General features: G+C 42.5%; 3 protein-coding genes and 1 long non-coding RNA gene across 4 annotated transcripts; 3 read left to right on the top strand and 1 right to left on the bottom strand.

Annotated features, from left to right (window-relative positions):
* The first annotated feature begins 489 nt into the window (after window positions 1-489).
* Window positions 490-2,848, top strand: il17a/f2 (interleukin 17a/f2). The gene is made up of 3 exons (XM_048270898.1): window positions 490-559; window positions 645-814; window positions 1,993-2,848. The coding sequence occupies exons 1-3, from the start codon at window positions 557-559 to the stop codon at window positions 2,225-2,227; spliced, it is 408 nt and encodes a 135-aa protein (XP_048126855.1). The 5' UTR covers window positions 490-556; the 3' UTR covers window positions 2,228-2,848.
* A 1,017-nt stretch (window positions 2,849-3,865) lies between these two features.
* LOC125284357 (membrane progestin receptor beta-like) lies at window positions 3,866-5,858 on the top strand. Its single transcript, XM_048228273.1, has one exon. It carries the CDS (start codon window positions 4,785-4,787, stop codon window positions 5,856-5,858), a length of 1,074 nt encoding a protein of 357 aa, XP_048084230.1. The 5' UTR covers window positions 3,866-4,784.
* A 1,575-nt stretch (window positions 5,859-7,433) lies between these two features.
* On the bottom strand, window positions 7,434-17,185 carry LOC125312385. The gene is made up of 3 exons (XR_007196609.1): window positions 16,873-17,185; window positions 15,404-15,598; window positions 7,434-8,519 (listed from the first exon to the last, which is right to left on the bottom strand). It is a non-coding gene; the product is annotated as an uncharacterized LOC125312385 (long non-coding RNA).
* si:ch73-204p21.2 lies at window positions 11,260-20,240 on the top strand. Its single transcript, XM_048270897.1, has 7 exons — window positions 11,260-11,561; window positions 15,472-15,607; window positions 16,867-16,933; window positions 17,131-17,200; window positions 18,055-18,123; window positions 18,644-18,721; window positions 18,991-20,240. The coding sequence occupies exons 2-7, from the start codon at window positions 15,477-15,479 to the stop codon at window positions 19,605-19,607; spliced, it is 1,032 nt and encodes a 343-aa protein (XP_048126854.1). The 5' UTR covers window positions 11,260-11,561; window positions 15,472-15,476; the 3' UTR covers window positions 19,608-20,240.
* The last annotated feature ends 678 nt before the right edge of the window (window positions 20,241-20,918 follow it).

The raw sequence follows: 20,918 nt of genomic DNA, 5'->3' as shown, positions 1-20,918 counted from the left end.
GACATTGTGATATTCTTCATCCACTACAAAGAGACTGCCCTGGCGGTCAGGAACTACGAAACATAACGCTAGTTACTGAATGTAACTGTGGTTATGTGAGTAGTGGATGACCGCCAGGGTTTCTGGTCACTCGGAGTATGCGAGAAGAGAACAGTTACCTGAGGAATGCTGGCGTGTGACAAAAGCTGATATAATTTCGGTGACGTCACACGCCGGGTCACGGAGTGACGTTTTTGGTATACAACTCTCGGTCTGTGGCTGGCGCAACAGAGATATATCCACTACAAAGAGACTGCCCTGGCGGTCATCCACTACTCACATAACCACAGTTACATTCGTAACTAGCGTTCCCAATCTACTTCCTCTGCATTAAGATAACATATGGAATGTTAAAACGGAAGCCTTGTGGGGCCAACTATGATGCTGATAATGGAGCTCTCTTGAAAGGGTCTATATGAAATGTGATGCTACAGTAAGTGGCTTGAGTGAGGAGAATACAATGAGTTGAGCAATATTGTTGAGTTTGTATTTGTGAATAAGACCACAAACAGATGGGATGGTATTCAGATTACTGAACAGATGCTTAATTTGACTTTTTAAAAATTAGATGCCAGACACGGAATCTCTCTCCTTCCTTTGTACAGGGGTTCATTTGCTGCTTGGTCCTGCTGATGAGATGCTCTCTGGTGGAGGGCAGCAACTCGGCTGTTTGTTACCCCAAAATGAATTTCCTTGTGCACCGTCCGCCTCCCTCTGAGGGATGGAAAAGGAGCCGAGAGCTCAACAGACAATCACTTTCTCCCTGGAAGTGGAAGTAAGTGGAAGCCTCATTCAAATCTTCAACTCGTGGCGTGGCGTGATGTTATGCAAAGCCATTCTTAGATTGATTTGTTAGTTTAGTGCATTCGTTTAATGTAATAATGTGTAGCCCATGGCAGCACTTTGTACGCTTTTTCTGATACATTAGATCATTTCCTCCTCTCCCACCCTTCTAACCGGGAGTGGCGTTGTCACGGTTTAGAATATTATGCTACAGGCCACAAATGTGTACATGACATGAGTATTTTGGTTTAATTGTGCTAACACAGTCTATGAGATAGGGACTGATGGCATGCTCAGTGGAGAGGGACAGTGAGTCCCAAACAAGATGATTTAGTTAGTATGGCACAATGTAAACCTGGCAAAGAGCCGTACATTCTCCCAACTGTGTCCATTCACTGTGACATAAGCTGTCTTCTGTACTTCAAAGGCTGTAAACTCCTACTTGTTTAAGTGGGATAGAAGTTAGAGTCAAAGAGATCTGCTGCATCACAAGTCACGCGTCACAATGCTCTGGGATTTGGGAATCAAAATACTTTATGGGTGTCATGGCATGGACCAAAGAATGTGCATTCTCAGAAACTGTACCATACTTTTAGAGGAAGCTATTATGGGTCAAAGAAGGAACTGGAATTGAACTGCATGGAGTTGGATTAGGCCTACAAGCACATTGTAATTGCTTGCAATTTGCCTTTAGTCATCTGGAAGAAATGGCTTCCGAGTGAGGTACAAAGCAAACAAATACACCAAATTGATTGGTAGTCCCAATAAGGAGGTTCATTGTTGAGGATCGACTAAAGACCTTTCTACCCACTGCATTCCGGTTTAATGTTCTAGAATAATTGCACAGAGTGATTTTTAATCCAATCACAAACTGGCTTATCCACCTGGCGCGCTATTGGCAGGTTTAAAACGATGACGATAGCGGGAGAGCCTGGAGTTTTCACGTCGCTCTGCAAACGTCATCCGGTTCGTTGGTCAGATTGGTGAATGACTATCCAATTGAGTCATTTGAACTATGCCCGTTGATCACGCCTATTGTGCAGTAGAAAATACATAGCGGACTCAGAAAAAGATTGAGCTTGGTCTGGTGAAAGCCAGACTAAGCATTTGTCCATCTGGGCATAGCTTCGTGCTGTAATGTAATGGCCGTCCTTTCCTGAACCCTTCTAGGAGAATCTTTGTGGAGAATGGTATTCCTCAGGTGATCTACGAAGCAGTCTGTGATGCGTCATACTGCGAATATCCACAGAGTGACATCGAAGCTCAGGGGAACCTCAACGCTGTGGCCATCCACCAGGTGCACATGGTCCTGCAGAGACAAAGAGGCAGGCCCAGGTGTTACGTCGCGCATTTCAGACGCGTGGCAGTGGGCTGCATGTGCGTCTGGGCCAAACATTCACACTGAAGGACACTCCGCTTCATGTGAAACATTATGATCTGTATAATGTGTCCCACAACCACTTAAGCATACCTGATTCTAACATTGATCCTGACCCCCTAATACAAATTGTTAGCAAGCTGTCATTAATCAATGGGAAAATAAATTGTTGTAAAGATGCTATGCAAAAATATGCCATGTTTATGTTTCAACAACTGAGATAACATGTTTATTTGTGGGTCTGTGGACAATGTCTTTGAAAATCTAGCAGATTGGACACAAAATAAATAAACAATACAAGATAAAGAGCTTCCACACATGTCTTGTGCTAATTATTTAGTATACTTATACACAATACTTCATTACTTATACACAATACTTCAATTCATTTGGCTGGCACTGTTATCCAACGTGACTTACTTTACAAAGTGACTTACAATTTACATTCTGGTTTTTGTGAATCTATGGTGCTCTCGCAGCATAGAGACAGATGCTTAAAAGAAAATCCCAATGATTTTTCACATACCGGTAGGTCTCTGTTTCTCGAAGTCACTGAGAACTGTCTGTATGAAAACTCCCCGGAAAATAATCGGTTCAGCCTATAGCTGCAGACAATGACTTGAGCCGGCAGGCAGCTACAGTGCTACACTCTGGGGGCATGAACATCGGGGCTCATGAACATGAACTACCAGAATTCTTCTTTAAAAAAGTGGTTATTGGTGGTGCCAGCAAAGGACTGATACCCAAATGTACTCATACCTCTACTCCACTGCATCTATACTGAGAGTAAGTTTGGATACGTGTTTACACTAAATGTGTCAGTGTAACTGGTCCTCAGTGTGATGTACCTATGTTGAAATGCATCACTGCAGTAATATAGTCATATCAGTTCCTCCATGTCTTACTCTAGCTCCATTCACATTTGATCAAGCGGCTCTGCTGAAGAAATATTACACATAATTAGCATTTGAGAATGTGCAAATTTCAGATAAGAGAGAACAAAGAAGTCACTCATTTGAACGTCAACATGCCACTGTTCACTGAGGAATACATATATAAACTGAAACAATATACAGATGAAATTATCAGTAAAATATGTTGCTAAGAAGCAGTCAACAAATATGTTTAATCTAATCTGATAATAGTTAGTGTGCTGCGTCTAGACACAGAAAATTGGGAACAACTTCGCCGGCTCTCCTAGGAGAGCATTTGCAAGGGAAACACTGAGAGCTGAGCTTTGTGACCTAAAGAATGTCACATGATTCTTAATCCTTGAGTTGAGTTGTTTCTGCCCAGAGCTGAACTGGACACATTTCATTCATTGTGCTGGACAGGCTGGGCACGAGCACACTGTTCGAGACTTGACCAGAGAGAGAGAGAGAGAGATAGAGAGAGAGAACTCGCTTGTCCGTAGAGATAGAGATAGATAGCACAAAGACAACCATGTTCGAGGAAGTTCTCTAGAACAAAAACTGGACACATTTATAACATTGTCTGTGTAGGTCAGACTAGCTAAAGAACACACAACTGCAAATCTGAACAGAAACAAAGAGTGGTCCCTGCTCCAGGTCACACACACACACACACACACACACACAGAGAGACACACACACAGACAGACATACACACAGAGTGAGGCACAGGAAGGTCCTGTAGAAGCCTCACTTGGCCTCTCCCTCCTCAGTATGCTGTCGCTGACCTCTGCGACCTAAGTCATGATGGCAGACTCATGGACGTTCACTGTTAACCTGAGGAGGACCCCATAGTGCGGACAAGGTGAGTGATCACATACTGTATCATTTCACCTATCTACTATGTTACAAAGTAATGGATTATACATATATTGATTTGCAAATATGGAAAAAAGAGAAAAGTTGTTGCTTATATGATTTTACATTCAAATCGTGATAATCATTGATACTTTGCAGCATCTCAGAATTAATGAATTTCACAAATCCTTTACCCATTGTTTTAAATCATTCATTTTAAATTTGTTTGACCAAAGCAGAATATCTTGAGTGATATGAGAGGTATTATTGTTGTTTGCTAAAGGTACTTTGTTAGGACGCCTTTAATGCAGACTGTCTAATTCCACACTTGGGTTTTCTTGCCAAAATGGCTGATTATGGAGTGTTTTACCTATTTAGCTCATTCTCTGATCCTTTAAACAGAAATCACATTCACTTGCTTTTAAAAACATGAATAAAAAATATGTTTTCTGTTCTGTCTCTTTAGGGACATTGTTTAGCAGCATTGTGGTCTGATATTTTAGACTGATATTTGTGGTACAGAGTGGACACAAGTGTTGTACTACAATCTATGATGCGCGACTGTAATACAAATCGTGCTCTATAGCGCTTTATCATTGCACCCAAAGCCCTTTAATAGCGAAGGAGGAACCTCACTAACCATTACCAATGTGTAGCACCCGCCTGGGTGATGCACAGCAGCCATTATGTGCCAGAACATGTGCTCACCAAAGTGATAAGAGATAACAGCTCTTGTTGTCTTTCATTTCAACATTCATAATTTAATTTCCAGTGCTGATCTCTCTCTCTCTCTCCCTCCTCCATCCCTTCCTAGGATGCCGCGGTGGACTTTGGTGTGTCTCAGTTTCCTGTCCATGCACCGCAGACGGCTAAGTGGCTTCTCCCCGCCTCCCCAGGCCACTGTGCTGGCCAAAGATGTGCCCGTCCTGTTCCGTGAGCCGTACATCCACGGTGGCTACCGGCCCGTGGGCCAGCGCTGGTCCTGCTACCTGCTCAGCCTCTTCCAGGTGCACAACGAGTCCGTCAATGTGTGGAGCCACATGCTGACCGGTGTGATCGTCCTCCTCCGCTTCCTGCTCCTGCTGCACACCTGGCCTGCCCCGCTGGACCTGACCGCGCTGCCCCTGTGCCTGTACGTGACCTCTGCCCTCACCTACCTGACCTGCAGTGCGGCCGCCCACCTGCTGCAGTCGCACTCGGAGCTCGCCCACTACTGCCTCTTCTTCCTGGACTACGTGGGCGTGTGCGTCTACCAGTACGGCTGCGCGCTGGCACACTACTTCTACAGCTCAGAGCCGGCGTGGCGCAACACCGCTGTGGCCGACGCCTTTCTGCCCGGCGCCGTGCTCCTCGGCTGGCTGACCTGCGCCAGCTGCTGCTTCGCCAAGCTGCGCTACCAGCGGCCATACCCGCTCCGCCGCAAGGTCTTCCAGCTGGTGCCCACCAGCCTGGCGTACCTTCTGGACATCAGCCCCGTGGCCCACCGGCTGGCCAGCGCCGGCTCGTCGGACGCCAGCGACGCCGACGACGCTCTCGCGCTCCACGCGCTGCAGATCTTCTTCTTCCTGCTGGCGGCGCTCTTCTTCTCGTGCCCCGTGCCCGAGTGCTTCTTCCCGGGCCGCTGCGACGTCCTGGGCCACGGCCATCAGATTTTCCACCTCTTCCTGGCACTGTGCACGCTGGTCCAGCAGGAGGCGCTGTTCCGGGACTTCCGGGCACGCTGGCGCACTCTGGAGCGGGTCCACGGGCGAGACAGGCTGATCGGGGCTTGTGCCTCCTTCCCCACCCTGGTGCTCTGCAGCCTGCTCACCGCTGGCGTCATGTGCTGCTACGCCAAGAGGAAGCTCAAAGCCAGGCCCAAAGAACGAAGCTCAAGGATACAAAACTGACTGGAGAAAAAAAAAACGTCACTTCATGTCATACTGGTTTTAAACTCTACACGACTAAAAAACATCACTTCATGTCATAATGGTTTTAAACTCTACACGACTAAAAAACGTCACTTCATGTCATACTGCTTTTAAACTCTACACGACTAAAAAACGTCACTTCATGTCATACTGGTTTTAAACTCTACACGACTAAAAAACGTCACTTCATGTCATACTGGTTTTAAACTCTACACGACTAAAAAACGTCACTTCATGTCATACTGGTTTTAAACTCTACACGACTAAAAAACGTCACTTCATGTCATACTGGTTTAATACTCTACACGACTTATCAATATATCCTCTGTAGTATCTGGTGTTATGAAGAGTCTGCACTTGGTGTACACCGGAAGCATGCTTGAAGTCAGACCTAATTAATGGAGCCAAGAACAGGAGGAAAGAAATAGACTGAAACAAGACAGTAAACATTCTGCTAGTTTACAGTACATGCATACAATGTCCATGACATGTTGTCTTTATGTTTTAGAGTTATGATATAATTACTGTTATGAAGAGTCTACAGCACACAGATTATTTCTCGGCAGGATATCTGTGAATTTGTTATATTTTGGAGAGCTACTCAAAAATTTACAAATTACAAATTATATGTTAGCACACTAAAAGGAAAGAACTGAGAGCCAGTCCTAAACAAGAGCAGTGAGACAGCTGCAGACCTTCAACCCTATATAATCACCTATGTCCGCCCGTGCCCTATTTTTGCCCCCCTTACGTTAATGTGCCACTTAATATTAATTTCTATACAAACCAAGATGGCGGATTCCTAAAGAAACGCAAGCTCCCATCCCAGAAAGGTGTCTAAATGATCTTTGTACTGGGTCTCGAAGTGCTGTAAACAGTATTGTAATACTGCTGGTACAAAACCACGACTTACTAGTGGAATTTTGATTATGTGACGAGATTTCAGGAAACAATGTATGTGGGCCTAATTTTGCTGTAAATAAATTTATTCATTCTTCCGACTGCAATTTTTGATGTTTGCAGGTGTTGCTGCTACGGTTTACCAAAGCCACTTTCGATTTTGAAACTATAATGTCATCCAGTTTCGTTGCTGATTGGGAAGGTAATCTGCCAATCAATGGAAATGTTAGTGAACTATGGTGTTCCAGACTAGTATCTCCCTGAAATTATCTAGATCTAGGTATGGCCAGGCTAATAAATGCCCTCGGTTAGAGCCAAACCAGATTTTGTCCCATTCTACATCTCGCTACTGAAAAATGTAAGGTTGTATAATTAAATATTATTTTGAGTTATACAAAATTATATTTTATATTTTCTAGTTTTCTAGTTCCTGATTCAGGTCATCATGTAGGAGGAAAGATTTATGGTTACTCCAACGTGACTGAACATTTACAGGAAGCTAGATGAGCAAACACACACACACATTTACATTTAGTCATTTAGCTCACGCTTTTATCCAAAACAATCACTATAAAATAAAAAAATAAATACATATATATATATATATATATATATATAATATGTGTAGTAAATGTAAAAATACTACTGCTTAGATAACATTAAACGCTGTTACAATTTAGATGAGACATATTGGCATATTGGTGTGCTTTATAATATTACGAAGACCAAGGGTGTAATCATAATATACTTTGAGGGGGACATATAGATTCCCCCAATACTCAAAATGCAACCCCCATACCAAGACAAATGCTATGCTACAGTAGTATCACTCATTGTTGTTCAAAATAATAACTTGTTACAAAGTGCAAAATGGTATTCTAAATGGTTAAATAACAGACCTCAGTTTAGTGAAAACACCTTATTATGTCCTTCGTCTCCTGTCACATTTGATCAGTGCTCTTTTCAAGTTGAACTAGAGTAGTGCTTTACTACTACAGGATATTATTCATTACTGTCTTGTGTCATGGGGGGCTTATACATGATCTTATGTGGTCATGTAAACAATATTCAAACCAAAACGACTGCACCCTAGACTAGGCTATGACACTTTTAACTAGATGACCCAGTTTTTGCCCCTTTAGTCACCCCCGTGCCATCTTCTATCTCTGCCCAACTGGCATCATCATGCCCTTTCCCCCCTCTCTCTTTAGGCTACTCTGAATGCAATAGTTTACATGATCATATGTGACCATGGTGGCCATATAGCCACACCAAGGCATCCCCAGAAAGCACATGAAGATGTTGCACAAGTTTTTCAATATTTGCTACTTTTTACCACAATATCTGGACTTATTTTGCATACCATTGCACAGATTTATGTGTATATGATTATAGTTATAGAGTTGTCATTTGTTCAACTCTCAATGGCATAAGACAGTATTGTTAGACTGTATTATTGCAACTGTATTATTAGACATTATTGTTTAAAAGAAAACATATACACATATCACCCCATGTGTTCATGAATTTGTACATATAATAGAATGGCAGGAACTGATTTCACCCGCCATGCACATTTGATGTAAAGAGCCAGTTGTAATGATTCAGTAGGGCTGATGTTGCTTCTTTTCTAATCTGAAGGGGGCAGCAGTGAGTCAGGAAGCAGAGAGAACTGGTTACAGGTTTGAGTTCTCCTTCTTCAGAGTGATGAAGATCCTGAATACTGTTGTTCATTTACAGCTAACACAAACATAAGAATATTAGAATAGAATTAGAATTGTGATCTCATCTTTTTCATTTCTCTCTATGCAACATTAGAATTTTTGTACAGAAGTAAAGGCCTACATTCCTTTGATACAGTAAACTTCAACCACTAGAGTCAAAAGGTCTGTGCTTTCTCTCTCTCTCTGTTTTCTCATTGACTGAGAGTTGACTACTGGTAATAATAAGCTTGTACTTGTAGACATCTTATGTGTGTGTGTGTGTGTGTGTGTGTGTGTGTGCGTGCGTGCGTCCGTGAGTATGTCACTCTCCTCAGATGAGTGATGAGAGAAACCAAACCGAGTGAGGCATTCCAATCATAACACAAGTTTTATCAAAGGTGACTCAGAACATTAAATATTGTTGACATGAAAAAAAGAACAATATATCATAATGTCAGCTATTACCAACCGTCCTGTATTTCCAACTTCTTACGTGTATGCGTCACTTAATATTAATTTCTATACAAACCAAGACAGCGTATTCCTAAAGAAACGCACCCACACCATAAGTGTATCTAAATTAGCCATGTACCAAAAATTACATTTTACCGTGACTCTAAACAGTGTTGTGAGATCTAACCGTTGGTCTAACCGTTGATGTGCCGTGAGAAAGGTTGGGAATAGGTACCCACCAGCCCAGCACTAAACTCTGAGCGTGGTAAACAAAATCGGATATTTCAGGCAGTAAAACCCCCAATAAGAAACAAACTAGATTTTGTTCAAATCTACACAATATGGCTACTGAAAAATGTAAGGTTAATTTATTAAATGTTATTTTGAAGTATTAAAAAACGTTGTTTTAGAATTTTCGTACGAAATGGTTGGTAATTGGCACGTTTACGATAAAGAATGTGGAACAGCATGAATTTTTCATAAAATAACAAGGCTATTCTATTGAGACTGTTTGGCTTTCCAATGTGCGTACATCATTCCTGAACATGGGCCTGAAATGCAATGACGATGTATGGTTCTATATCGCACTATACTGGCTGTCTTGGTGTACTACATTTTTCAGTACTACGTTTCTCAGTTACAGTGCTAGGACAATAGATATTAGAAAGCTACTGTAGATACCGCATTGTCTGTCGAGTTCTATTAGGTGGCATCGTAAATGCAGTCGCCATATTGCTGGGGGCAACACCTTTACTGTCTATGGGCAACACTTGCCAGCAATCAGAGACACCAGTCAGAGTCACATGCTCCTCCATTGGCCTCCAAGATGGCGTCGCTATTTACGCACATTCTGGAGCCCAATGCGGTCTCTAGCTTTCTAATATCTATGGCTAGGACTGTCCACCAGTGTAGCCTACTTACACTGGATGGACAGCAGAGGGCTGTGAGGAGCTAAGTCTACATTGAACATAATGTGGTACAAGCAACTTTACACACACAATGAAGTAGTCTTTTACCATAGATGTCTTTACAATTGCATGAATACCATTTCAACTTATAAAACATTTCATGGCTACATTGTTTTATTATTATTATTATTATTATTATTTGCTAAAATGCAAGAGATTCAAAGTTTGCTTGCAGTAAAAGGATACCTTGAGCAGCAGTGCCTTATCACTTTGTACATGTGTAAACAATGGCATCAGCGCAGTACATTTAGTGCTTCCCTGGCCTTTATCTGCACTCCTTTGAACAACACCTGACGAGTAGACGGCACTCTTTTACTGTCGACTCACATAATGCTTAAGTGCTCTGCAGATGACCACAGCAAATATTTGCACTGCTCCACAATAATTCTGATGTTAATTAGCCAATAAACACATGCACAGGCAGGCACACGGGAGCAGGCACACACACACACTCTCTCTATATATATATATCTGTTCACTGGAAGCTGTGGTAAAAAAAAAAAAAAACTATTTCAATATAAATGTAGGTAAATCCTGACAAATCCTTTACATTGTGCAAATGTAGAAATTCAAGCTAAATCCGTCTGCCATTGCACCTCATCATTTGCTTGTTATACACATCTGCCTGCCACTGAATTAGCAGGAAAAGATACCTGTCCACGATATCTGAGAATTAGTCATGTTTCATGAATTAGTTTGGACAGGGAGATACTTTAAAGCCAAGAGCTGCTTTACAGTTCAAGTCATTCTGGTCGTATCAGCGAGAGGATCATAAAAACAGGTGTGGCGACAAGCCAGAGAGAACAAGAGAACAGACGGAAGGAGGGAGGGAGAGAACAAGAGAACAGACGGAGGGAGGAAGGGAGAGAGAGAGAGGGGGAGAGAGAGAGAGGGGGAGGGAGAGAGAGAGAGGGGAGAGAGGGGGGGGAGAGAGAGAGGGGGGGAGAGGGAGGGAGGGAGAGAGAGAGAGGGGAGAGGGGGAGAGAGGGGGGAGAGAGAGGGGGGGGAGAGAGAGAGGGGAGAGAGAGAGGGGGGGAGAGGGAGGGAGGGAGAGAGAGAGAGGGGGAGAGAGGGGGGGAGAGAGGGGGGGGGAGAGGACAAAAAGATTAACAGTGGGGAGAACAGTAATAGTATTAACAGTAATAGTAGTTTTTATTTCATGCCATATCATCCTCTATTATATGCTATCTATATACTAAGCTGCAATATATGGCTATATTGGTATAATAGAGAGAGAGAGAGACAGAGAGAGAGAGAGAACAAGGAAGTTTTTGTGTGTGTATTTCTCATGAACTTCTGTTAGTGTCATGTTTGAATGTTTAAAGTCTGCAAAAGGAACAAACACACTAGCACACACACATGCACACACACACACACACGCACACACACACACACACACACACACCACCAAAACCACAGGGAGGGTGGTTACTGTAAAACAGATGCCAGCTGTTTGAGCCAGAGAACAGAGAGAGAGAGAGAGAGAGACAGGCAGACAGACAGACGGACAGAGATCAGATGCAGCAGGTGTTGGCAGTTGTATATCATGCAGGATGATGCTGGTGTGAAGCTACAGCTGTTGGTTTGAGCTCTTCAGTCTCTCCGAGGGCAGCCATCTCCCACCTGGTCAAACTCGGTCAGAGTGAAGGACTCGTCCGGTGAGTATTTCTCTGCGTTTCTCTTTCCCGCGACTCTTTGCTCACCAAGCTGAGCAAAGAGTCCTGTCTCTTCTGTCTAATCACACGAGCCTCACTCTGTAGTACATGTAAGTAGAGGCAGAGAGCAAAGCTAACATACATTTGACTTTACATTAAAAACTGACCTACAGATTATAAATATATACTGTATAATCCAGTGGACAGTTCAGTACAGTTCTTTGCCTTTTTCATTTGTCCATCTGCCTGACAATATGGAAGGGAAAATCGAAAGTATTATGACCAAGTATCTAAGTAATATTATCACTTATGTATTTATGAAATTCAGTTTGCAGGAAGGCGTTGTGATGTGCTTGCTTTGTGTTTTATTGATTTGAGTTTTTGGGTGTGGTTGAAAGTATCGCTCCTACTGTCAAACCAAACAGAGGTGTGATCCGTGTGACATGTTTGACATAAGATTTTTCTTTGCCCGAAGCATATGAACAACATGAAATACTCCTCAGACAGTAAACCTTCAAAGTCCATTTGAATAGATCTGTTAAACAAAGCATTCCTATTTACATAGGACATTGTATGTAAATATCTGTCCTCTAGGAAATACATTTTAAGGATACACATTTAATCCTGTTACCTTGAACAGGACTTTTACTGATTAAGCAACTTGATACAGCTCTCTCTCTAGCCTAAGGACAAAGTCCTAACCTGGTGCCTGGTATTTACTTATCATGCCAAGCAGCAACAGTGGAGTATTTAGATAAACATTATTGGAGAACTCAAATCCACTAAATACATCAGAGAGAACAGGTTTGCTCGTTCATCAGATCGATAAGGCACGCAATGGCTATCTGCTTGCAAAATATCTTCAGTAAACTGACCACAAGACTCCTCTTTATAGCACATGCACTGGGAATGTTTCTTGTGTCATGTATGTGACCTCCGGCAGTTTAATTTGTGACGGGTGGCATTGCTGCAGGTTTTATGGTGTTTAGGCGCCTTCTTCCTCATTCACGTCTGTCTCTAAACAGAGCTCCTATTTAGCCCATGCTAATAGTCGGAACCCAGAACAAGTTACTGCTTTGCAATGGACAGTGCCTGCAAGGTGCTGAAAGAATGTGAACCGGATGACATGACGTCATCTGCTATCACATGGAATCTTTAGTACTTATCTAGATGACTTGATAACACATACACTGCACACTATGTACAGTATCCTGTAACAATACAAAAGCCACAACTAAATAGTGAATTAATCATTCACTAAAATAATTACTTTTCTTCGATGGCACTAGCAGCACACAGTGTGGTCATTCTGACAAAGTTTTGCTTTCATGTTTTTCCTGTATCAGTTCCTATCAGCATTTCCATAAAATTCAAACCACTCAGTATTTCCATTTATCTGTAAATTTGCATGGATAAACAAATAAGAAAGTGAATGAATAAAAAATACTTGTCCATTTGCTTGATTGTGGCCACTCATGCAAGAAGTCTGAATGCTGTTTGCTTTTTGATAGGCCAGTACATAACTAATTCTTCATGGTTTAATAATTAATTAATTCATTGGTGTCATTGATAATAATTCAGGAACAGAACTACATGGAGCACAGTCTTCTATTGGGTGATGAATGGCTGCATCCATTATTTTGCGTTCTGTATTGACCAGTCTTGTTTACATTTACATGTATTTATTTAACAGATGTTTTTATCCTAAGTGACTTCCATAATGTATTATATTACAAGGGCCATTATCCCCGGAGCAACTTGGGATTAAGTGCCTTGCTCAAGGGCACAATTGTGGAAGCCGGGAATTAAACTCACAACTTTTCTGGCTACTACATGCTAGCCCAGCTCCTCAACCAGTACGCTAACACCACCCATTCATTGCATTTAGTAATATTTCTGAGTAATTTTATAGATCATGAAAAACAAGGGAGAAGAAAACACTAAAATACTGGGCCGCCTGCCAGTACATCCACAGGAACTTCATTGACATCCCATTCTTAAATCTTATATCCTACTATATGGGCCGTGGTAGTGTAGTGGTTAAGGAGCTGGGCTAGTGTGTAGTAACCTGAAAGCTGTGGGTTCAATTCCTGGCTTCCACACTTGTGCCCTTGAGCAAGGCATTTAACCCCAAGTTGCACGGAGACAATGTAATCCCTTGTAATATATGACATTCTGCTACATGAATAAATGTGCATGTAAGATGGAGTAGGTCCTATCTTTACAGCTGCACCATCTCCCACTCTTTTGGGAAGGATTTACACAAGATTTTAGACAAGATTTTTTCCCCCCACAAGACTCTGGAAAGTTTTGCCCATTCATTCAGAAGAGTATTTAAGAGGTCAGGCACTTATGGACAAGAAGGCCTGGCTCTAAATTTCTGGGCTAGTTCATGCTAAAGGTGTTTGATGATGTAAATAATCCTGTTTTTTGCATTAACTAGCCAAGCTCTTCCATACCAAAATCACTTAAACATGTTTTTATAGACCCTGCATTGAGTATTGTTTACAGTCACGCTGGTGGAAAGATATGGCTAATGGTTATTTTTCAAGGGTTGGGATTGGGTCAGTGAAGGGAAATCTTAATGCCTCAGTACCAAGGCATTTTGGACATTAAATGTTTCCAACTTTTTGGGAACAGTTCGGGCAAGCCCTTTTTGGTTCCAGCGTGACTGTACCCCAGTGCACAAAGTGACGTTAATAAATACATTGCTAGGCGAGCCTGGTGTCCAAGAACTTGACTGGGCCACTTAAAGCAGGTTTCTATATGCCATCAAACACCTTTGGGATGAACTAGAAGAAGAGTACTGCGAACCAAGCCTTCCTATCCAACATCCTGACGTCACAAATACTCTCCTGAATGAATGGGCACTTTAAAATCCTTTCTGAAAGGAAATCCTTTCTGAAAGAGTGTAAACTGTTACAGCTGCATTGTATGAATTTAGAATGGAATGTCTCTGTGGGTGCAATGGCACGTGTCCCAATACTTTTGTCTATATAATGTAACTTTAATACAGTATTTACAGAAAATACAGAAATGTATTTTTTATCTGTACTCTGAGCCACTTGGGATAAAAACATGTGCTAAATGAAACTATTTTTGGAAAAGGCAGACTTTTCCTCTACAATTGGAATTGCTCCTTCTTTGTTAATCTGGTTACCCTGTTATGTGTCCTTTCCCAAGGTTTCATTTTCAGGTCTCTCTCTCTGCCATTGTTCCATCACCTCCTTTTAGAGGGATAGATTGATAGATCGATAGACAGATAAATAGATACCTAATTGATCCCTAAGGGGAAATTCAAGAGAGGATTTTAGGGAGAGGCATATTGAGGCATATTGCTGTTATGAGACGACTGAAAAAATATCAGAATTGAGTAGTAAATATGTGGTGTTCTGAACACAGAAATAACTAAAAGGTATTAGTTTTGTAGTTTTGCCATCTGTGATTGGTAATGAGATAATGGAGGTCTCTGATTGGTTTGTTCACTAAAGTATAAATACGAGTATCCACCTCTAGGGCGCCCTCTTGAGACGTTCATAAATACATTGCTAGGCGAGCCTGGTGTGGAAGAACTTGACTGGGCCACTTAAAGCAGGTTTCTATATGCCATCAAACACCTTAAAACGTCCACTGCATCTTGAAAAAGACTGTGCAGGGACACGTGCCATTGCACCCACAGAGACATTCCATTGGCAGAGAGAGACCTGAAAATGAAACCTTGGGAAAGGACACATAACAGGGTAACCAGATTAACGAAGAAGGAGCCATTCCAATTGTAGAGGAAAAGTCTGCCTCCTGTAAATATATTCTAAAGCAAGTTCCTTCATGGAGATGAGCCAGAGAACCTTTCTGTGTTCCTCGCTTCGCCTTTCTGCTTCTTGTCAGTTCTCACTCTGTTCCGTCTCGCCCACAGGAGCTATGGCTCCCCTCGTAGCGGATCTGCAGAGCTGGGTGGCGGGCGGAGGGTTGACTCTCACTTCGGCTCTCTCTCTCATCTTCCTCCTCGTCATCATCGTCAACCTCATCAACCTCTGCACCACCTGCCAAAAGTGGGTATAACTACACTACCACCATAGAGGCTTATAAAACCACATAAGCCACATTTGGCACGCTGCTTCTTACGGAGCCCCTAAGGGATCATGTACACAAAAAAAAAAAAGGTTTCTGGTGCGCACACAAAAATGTCTGGTGCGCACACAAAAGTTCCTGGTGTTTTTTTTTTTTTGTCCCTTTAGGGGCTCCATAGCTTCTCTAGTACATGTGTAGTGTATTTAGTGGATATCTGTTGAGCAGCAGACACCTCAAACCAACATGCTCCACAGCCAAATTTAAAACGTCCACTGCATCTTGAAAAAGACAGTTTCTTTATTTTTTTTATGTCACAACCTCTCTGTGACCAGCACCTTGCTGAGAAGAATACAAGAGGTGCGTTCGCTCCTCCTGACAAACATCTCAGACCAACATGACATCATACACCATTAAAGCTCAAAACAATGTAGTCAAAATGCCACATGCGCTATACTGAGCTGTGGCTGCTGTCAGTCATGTTTACGAGAGTTAAAACCTCCCTCTGTGAGGTGTCTCGTAGGTCATTTTGTAGAGCCGGAGGACTGCAGGCGTCAGTATCGGTTGTTATGAGTCACAGAACCGCCTTGCACATTCCAAGACAAAACAATCAAGTTTTGTCAGCTCGCTGAGCTTGCTAGGAATGAGGTGTAACTAAAACCACACAAAAGTAAACTGCGGTGGACAACTATAGATCAGATACTTTCCACGTCTCTTTTAGGGTTAACCTTGGCTCACCCAATCATAAAAAAAAGAGCAGGTACATTAGGCCTCCTCGCAGAGAAAGTGTAATTACATTGGATTGTTTGGCATTTCTGTGGTGTGCCTGTTTTATGAGCTGAAATGGTGCTCATAAAATGATGATTTATTGCTGATAGGAAACTATAATACTGCTTAGCAATGTGTGCTGAGATAACATAGCAATGTTTCCAAAAACATTATGGATTACTCAAATTGCAAATACATGAACATACACACAAAACACACCACCAGAGGGCAATAGATAGCCAATTTTCAAAATAAAATCCTGGAAGCCATAGGCCTAGTCACTGTTTTTAACTTGATTCAGTTATTTTCACTGAAGGCTAATTATTATTGATTCACTCAGCTATTGGACACAGTATGGCACTAATTAGCAAGAAAGATATCAACATTGACACATTTAGAAGGGTGTGGCAGTGTTTATGCTGGTATTTTCTGTGAAAAAGCGTGATGCGTGCTGATCACTTGTAATGTGTTGCAGGCATACCTTTGAACTGGAGCAGCCGAGTGCAGGGGTGGAACGAAGCTCTTCCACGCTAGTTAGAGTGGTATGTAACCAGGCCAGGCGTGGTCCGAATCAGCTTTATCTGCGCTGCCTGCTCTGACAACTCACACACACATACACACAGAAAAATGTTGTTTTAGTCGCATGCAAATGAATGATGCCTCACTGTGTGTATGTGTGTGTGTCATCCCACTCTCACCTACTCACTCACCACTAGATTGTGCTGGATGTTTCTCACAGGTTAAACTGGAAGACGCCCTAGCTGCAAGGGAAAATCCTGCCATTGATGAAATCAAGAGAGATGAAGAGGGTATGATGACCGGTGCATGTTCCTTGTGTGCCATCACAGTATCAGACACAGGGAATCAGTCCGTGACAGCCTCGTCACATTTAAAATGATGTGTCATTGGCATCCGAACTAAGTTAAGAGTCACAAACATACCTCCCCGTACCTGTTTCACTGGATTACGCTGGTTTAAAATTGAAATTCATTGCTAGGAGGATAACCCCTTGAGATGAAGCATCTCGTTTTCGAGGGGGTCCTCGAGACATGAGGCAAGGACAATACAGCACATGTACATTCACACTCGCTAAAGCTCTCTCTCATCCCTCCTCGCCCGCCCCATCGACAACTTATTGGAAACAAATCCATGTATAAAACATATTGCCGTATTAAGAGGCATGACAACATTTAGCCCATACATACACATACTGTATGTACATACATTAAGATGGATTAAGCTGGTCAATCCAGACATAATGTTATACTCTGCCATAGATCTGGGGCGTCAGGATTAAAACAGAGCTGTTCTAATGGGTTTATCCATTTGTATCGGAAATCTAATCTGTACTAAGAGTCCCTTACCACCAGAAGACTGCATGTGTTGATATTGTGCCTTGTCACAAGGCAAGGTTTCTACTGTACTACCTAGAGTGGAACAGCCGGAACGAAATGCCCGCCTTCCTCCTTCCTTCCCTCAGCCAACGCAGACCCCTAGAACACAGACTAGAATAAAAAAGGGGCCCTTATGGGCTTCACTCCTTAGTTCTCAGCTCTCTTCATCCATCATGTCATTATCCTGCTCTGAACCCTAAGTCCCTTCTGAAGTTCACTGATTGTCTGTCTGTTTGTTTGTTTGTTTGTTTACACGTGTGATTCTCCAGAGCTCAGCACTATTCCTGAGGGCAACGGCGCGGCTTTAACGCCCTGGAGAAACCACACATCACAACGCAGTAGGTCCCTCTGAGCACACAATCAGTAGCCAGTACAATAGACGCAGAGTAGAACCCACAGTGGAACTCTATTGTGATTCAGGAGCTGTAAGCTAGTTAATGATCACAATAATTTCCAAAGATTCAGTCTACTAACTTTGAATAGAACACATTTTGCATGCCTTTAAGAGTTTAAAATGGACCCGTACACTTTAATGTTGTAAAAGATTTGTTGATAATGTTTTTTTTTTTACATTTGATGATGTTTACTGTCTGCCAAGAACCATAACCATATGATTGTATACTGGTACTGAAAGAAATATTCTGCAAAATATTCCGAATCCCTTGATGTGTAGTGAGAGAAATGATGGACTGCTAAAGTTACAATTCACTACACTCAAAAGAAACAGATTATATCAAGTTACCCGTGTGTGGCCAAGAGAATAACATCTGCATTTCCCTATGGTGTAATGACTGAATAACACCTTGTAGCTGTTTGATGACCGCTGCCTAACGGTAAACCTGTTCTGACACCTTACAGGTGAGTTCCCAGAGGACTCGCAGGTGGGCAACGGAACACCCGCCGGACTCACTGTGACAAATGGCGGCGGCAAAATGGGTAACTGAACCCTTTGGACAACCACAAGCTTGGCCAACATTGTGATTTAGCGTAAAAAACAATTATTCCACCCTTGGGTGCCTAATGCTTGCGATTGCGAAGAGATCATCGAAATCGCTGATGGCTGAGACTTTCTTGATTGTCCTCATCCCCACTCCCCCAAATCCAAGTTTATACTGGTGTGAGGGATTACAAACCAGCTCCCAGTAACTTAAGTAAATTAAGTGCTGGTTTTCTCACTACATATTATCATTACTTTCTATACGTAGATGGCACAGCTACCACCAGGCACGAGCTTCACTCCACACCAATGATAGCTCCTCATAGAGAAGTGGAATCGCACGTGCAGTCGGCTCTTCCAGCAGTCTCAGTGGTCAGTCCCACTCACAGCGAGCCTGAGGGGTCCTTACAAGGATGGGCAAAAGCGCAACCCGAGCTGAGGGCCAACCACTCTGGCGAGGTCACCTCCGAGCATCCTCCGAGCTTCCTCCAAATTCCAGAGGTCCGCTCACAGCATGACTACGAGACCATTTCCAACATGTTAAAACAAGCGACTCCAGAACTGTCCGAGAGCTCGGGGGAGCCGCTGGACGTGCCCTCCTACCAGTTTGTGACGCAGTTGGAACCCTACGCCACGTCGCTCCCCGACCCCACCCACCTCCCCCAGCACACCCTCACCGTAGAGGTGGAGGAGATCGCCGACCTGGAGGACCGGCACTCCAAGGCCATGTACGCCAGGGTGAGCAGACGGATCAAGTGCCCCACCCCACCCCCAGTTCCCCCACCTGAAGACGAGGATGAGGAAGAGGAAGGGGAGAAAGGAGAGGAAATTGCCCCTCCACTACCAGACAGAGCCCTCGACACAGACGAATCCATCTCTCAATAGACAGCTTGAATGTGGCACCATCTACTGTTATTTATATGCATGTATTCGTATCTTGTCTTTCCAAGCATTTTATTTTGTGGGTTATGTATTGTTTAATATCTTATTGATAAATATATATATATTTTAAAGCACTCAATTCAAACTGAAAATGCACTTGAAGTGTTGACATGTTCTTACGTTAGAGACAGGCTGTCCACAAATTCATGAGATCAGTGTGGAACCCGTCAACTCAGATATAAGGCTTCCATATCATTCACAGTTTCTACAATTCTGACACATATTCCAGTCATCAATAAAATTCAAATGTATTAAATAAACACATATGTTAATTCAGTTGTCACTTACAGTAGGCTGACTGTATTACCTCAAATCTAACTTCTGAGGTCATACAAGTACAACTTTCATTGGAAAAGAAAAAAATAAATGATAATAATTGAATGCAGTTAAAACATTAGGTTTGTATAACTATTATTATTGTGTTACATCTGAGATGTGCTATTGTTTTACCGGCATTGTTCCATGTTCTTGCCACAAAATGATATATAGGGCAGCATCTGTTCTGGTTTGATTGGACATGGTGACCTATGACATGAATAAATTAAGAAAAGAACTTTCGCGCCCATGGTAAGTAAATTTGGTAGGCCTACATTTCTTTTACTGACTATGGAGAAATCTCTACGAGAAATCCCCATGTTACACAGAACAGAAGCATAACAAGAGTGATGACAACGATGCTTAAATTGGGGAAGAGTGAACAGGCTAGCACGGTGGCTAACAGTTGACATCATAGCGTTTATCTGCATTTCCTCTTTCCACAAGGGGAAATCTTTTTTTTTTTCATAAATAGAGGAATTTTATGCTTTATATCATACAGCCTAAAACTGAACTCACTGTCATCACCAAAGACACCGAGCGTGCGCGACTAGACTTCGTTAAGCTCAAATAGTTTTGTTTGTTGAAAGCAACTTGTGCAACTAATTTACAAGATTTTATGTAAGCACGATTTTCTCTTAATGTGCAATAATTGTACATCTACTCAAAAAGTATTTCACCAACAAGTCAGCATTTCATCATCTGTCCCGAAATAATCGGTAAGTTAGTCACTTGGTAAACTCCTATTTCACACTGCCGCCGACGTGCTGTAGGAGCCGTTTACACCACGTGCACCAAGACACGTAGGACACGCACATCATGTACCCTGCCCGCCACGCGCGGGATGCATGGGAACCTACGTCACAGATTCCCACCAATGGCACTCATGCGCCAGGGCATTGGAAAGCTTCTGCTTATGTTATGTAATCCATAGATAGA

The sequence above is a fragment of the Alosa alosa genome, chromosome 19 (genome assembly GCF_017589495.1).
Source record: "Alosa alosa isolate M-15738 ecotype Scorff River chromosome 19, AALO_Geno_1.1, whole genome shotgun sequence".
Taxonomy (NCBI): Eukaryota; Metazoa; Chordata; class Actinopteri; order Clupeiformes; family Clupeidae; genus Alosa; species Alosa alosa.
Note: the sequence above shows the minus strand (reverse complement) of the source record. Positions and strands in the feature narration are given on the sequence as shown.

What these genes read in the sequence shown, in the direction of transcription:
- il17a/f2 (XM_048270898.1), top strand. An exon ending in CTTTCTCCCTGGAAGTGGAA is followed by an intron (nt 815 to 1,992) that starts GTAAGTGGAAGC and finishes GAACCCTTCTAG; the next exon opens with GAGAATCTTTGTGGAGAATG.
- LOC125284357 (XM_048228273.1), top strand. Translation starts at nt 4,785, where the DNA reads ATGCCGCGGTGGACTTTGGTGTGTCTCAGTTTCCTGTCCATGCACCGC.
- si:ch73-204p21.2 (XM_048270897.1), top strand. Translation starts at nt 15,477, where the DNA reads ATGGCTCCCCTCGTAGCGGATCTGCAGAGCTGGGTGGCGGGCGGAGGG. An exon ending in AATCAAGAGAGATGAAGAGG is followed by an intron (nt 17,201 to 18,054) that starts GTATGATGACCG and finishes GTGATTCTCCAG; the next exon opens with AGCTCAGCACTATTCCTGAG. An exon ending in AAACCACACATCACAACGCA is followed by an intron (nt 18,124 to 18,643) that starts GTAGGTCCCTCT and finishes GACACCTTACAG; the next exon opens with GTGAGTTCCCAGAGGACTCG.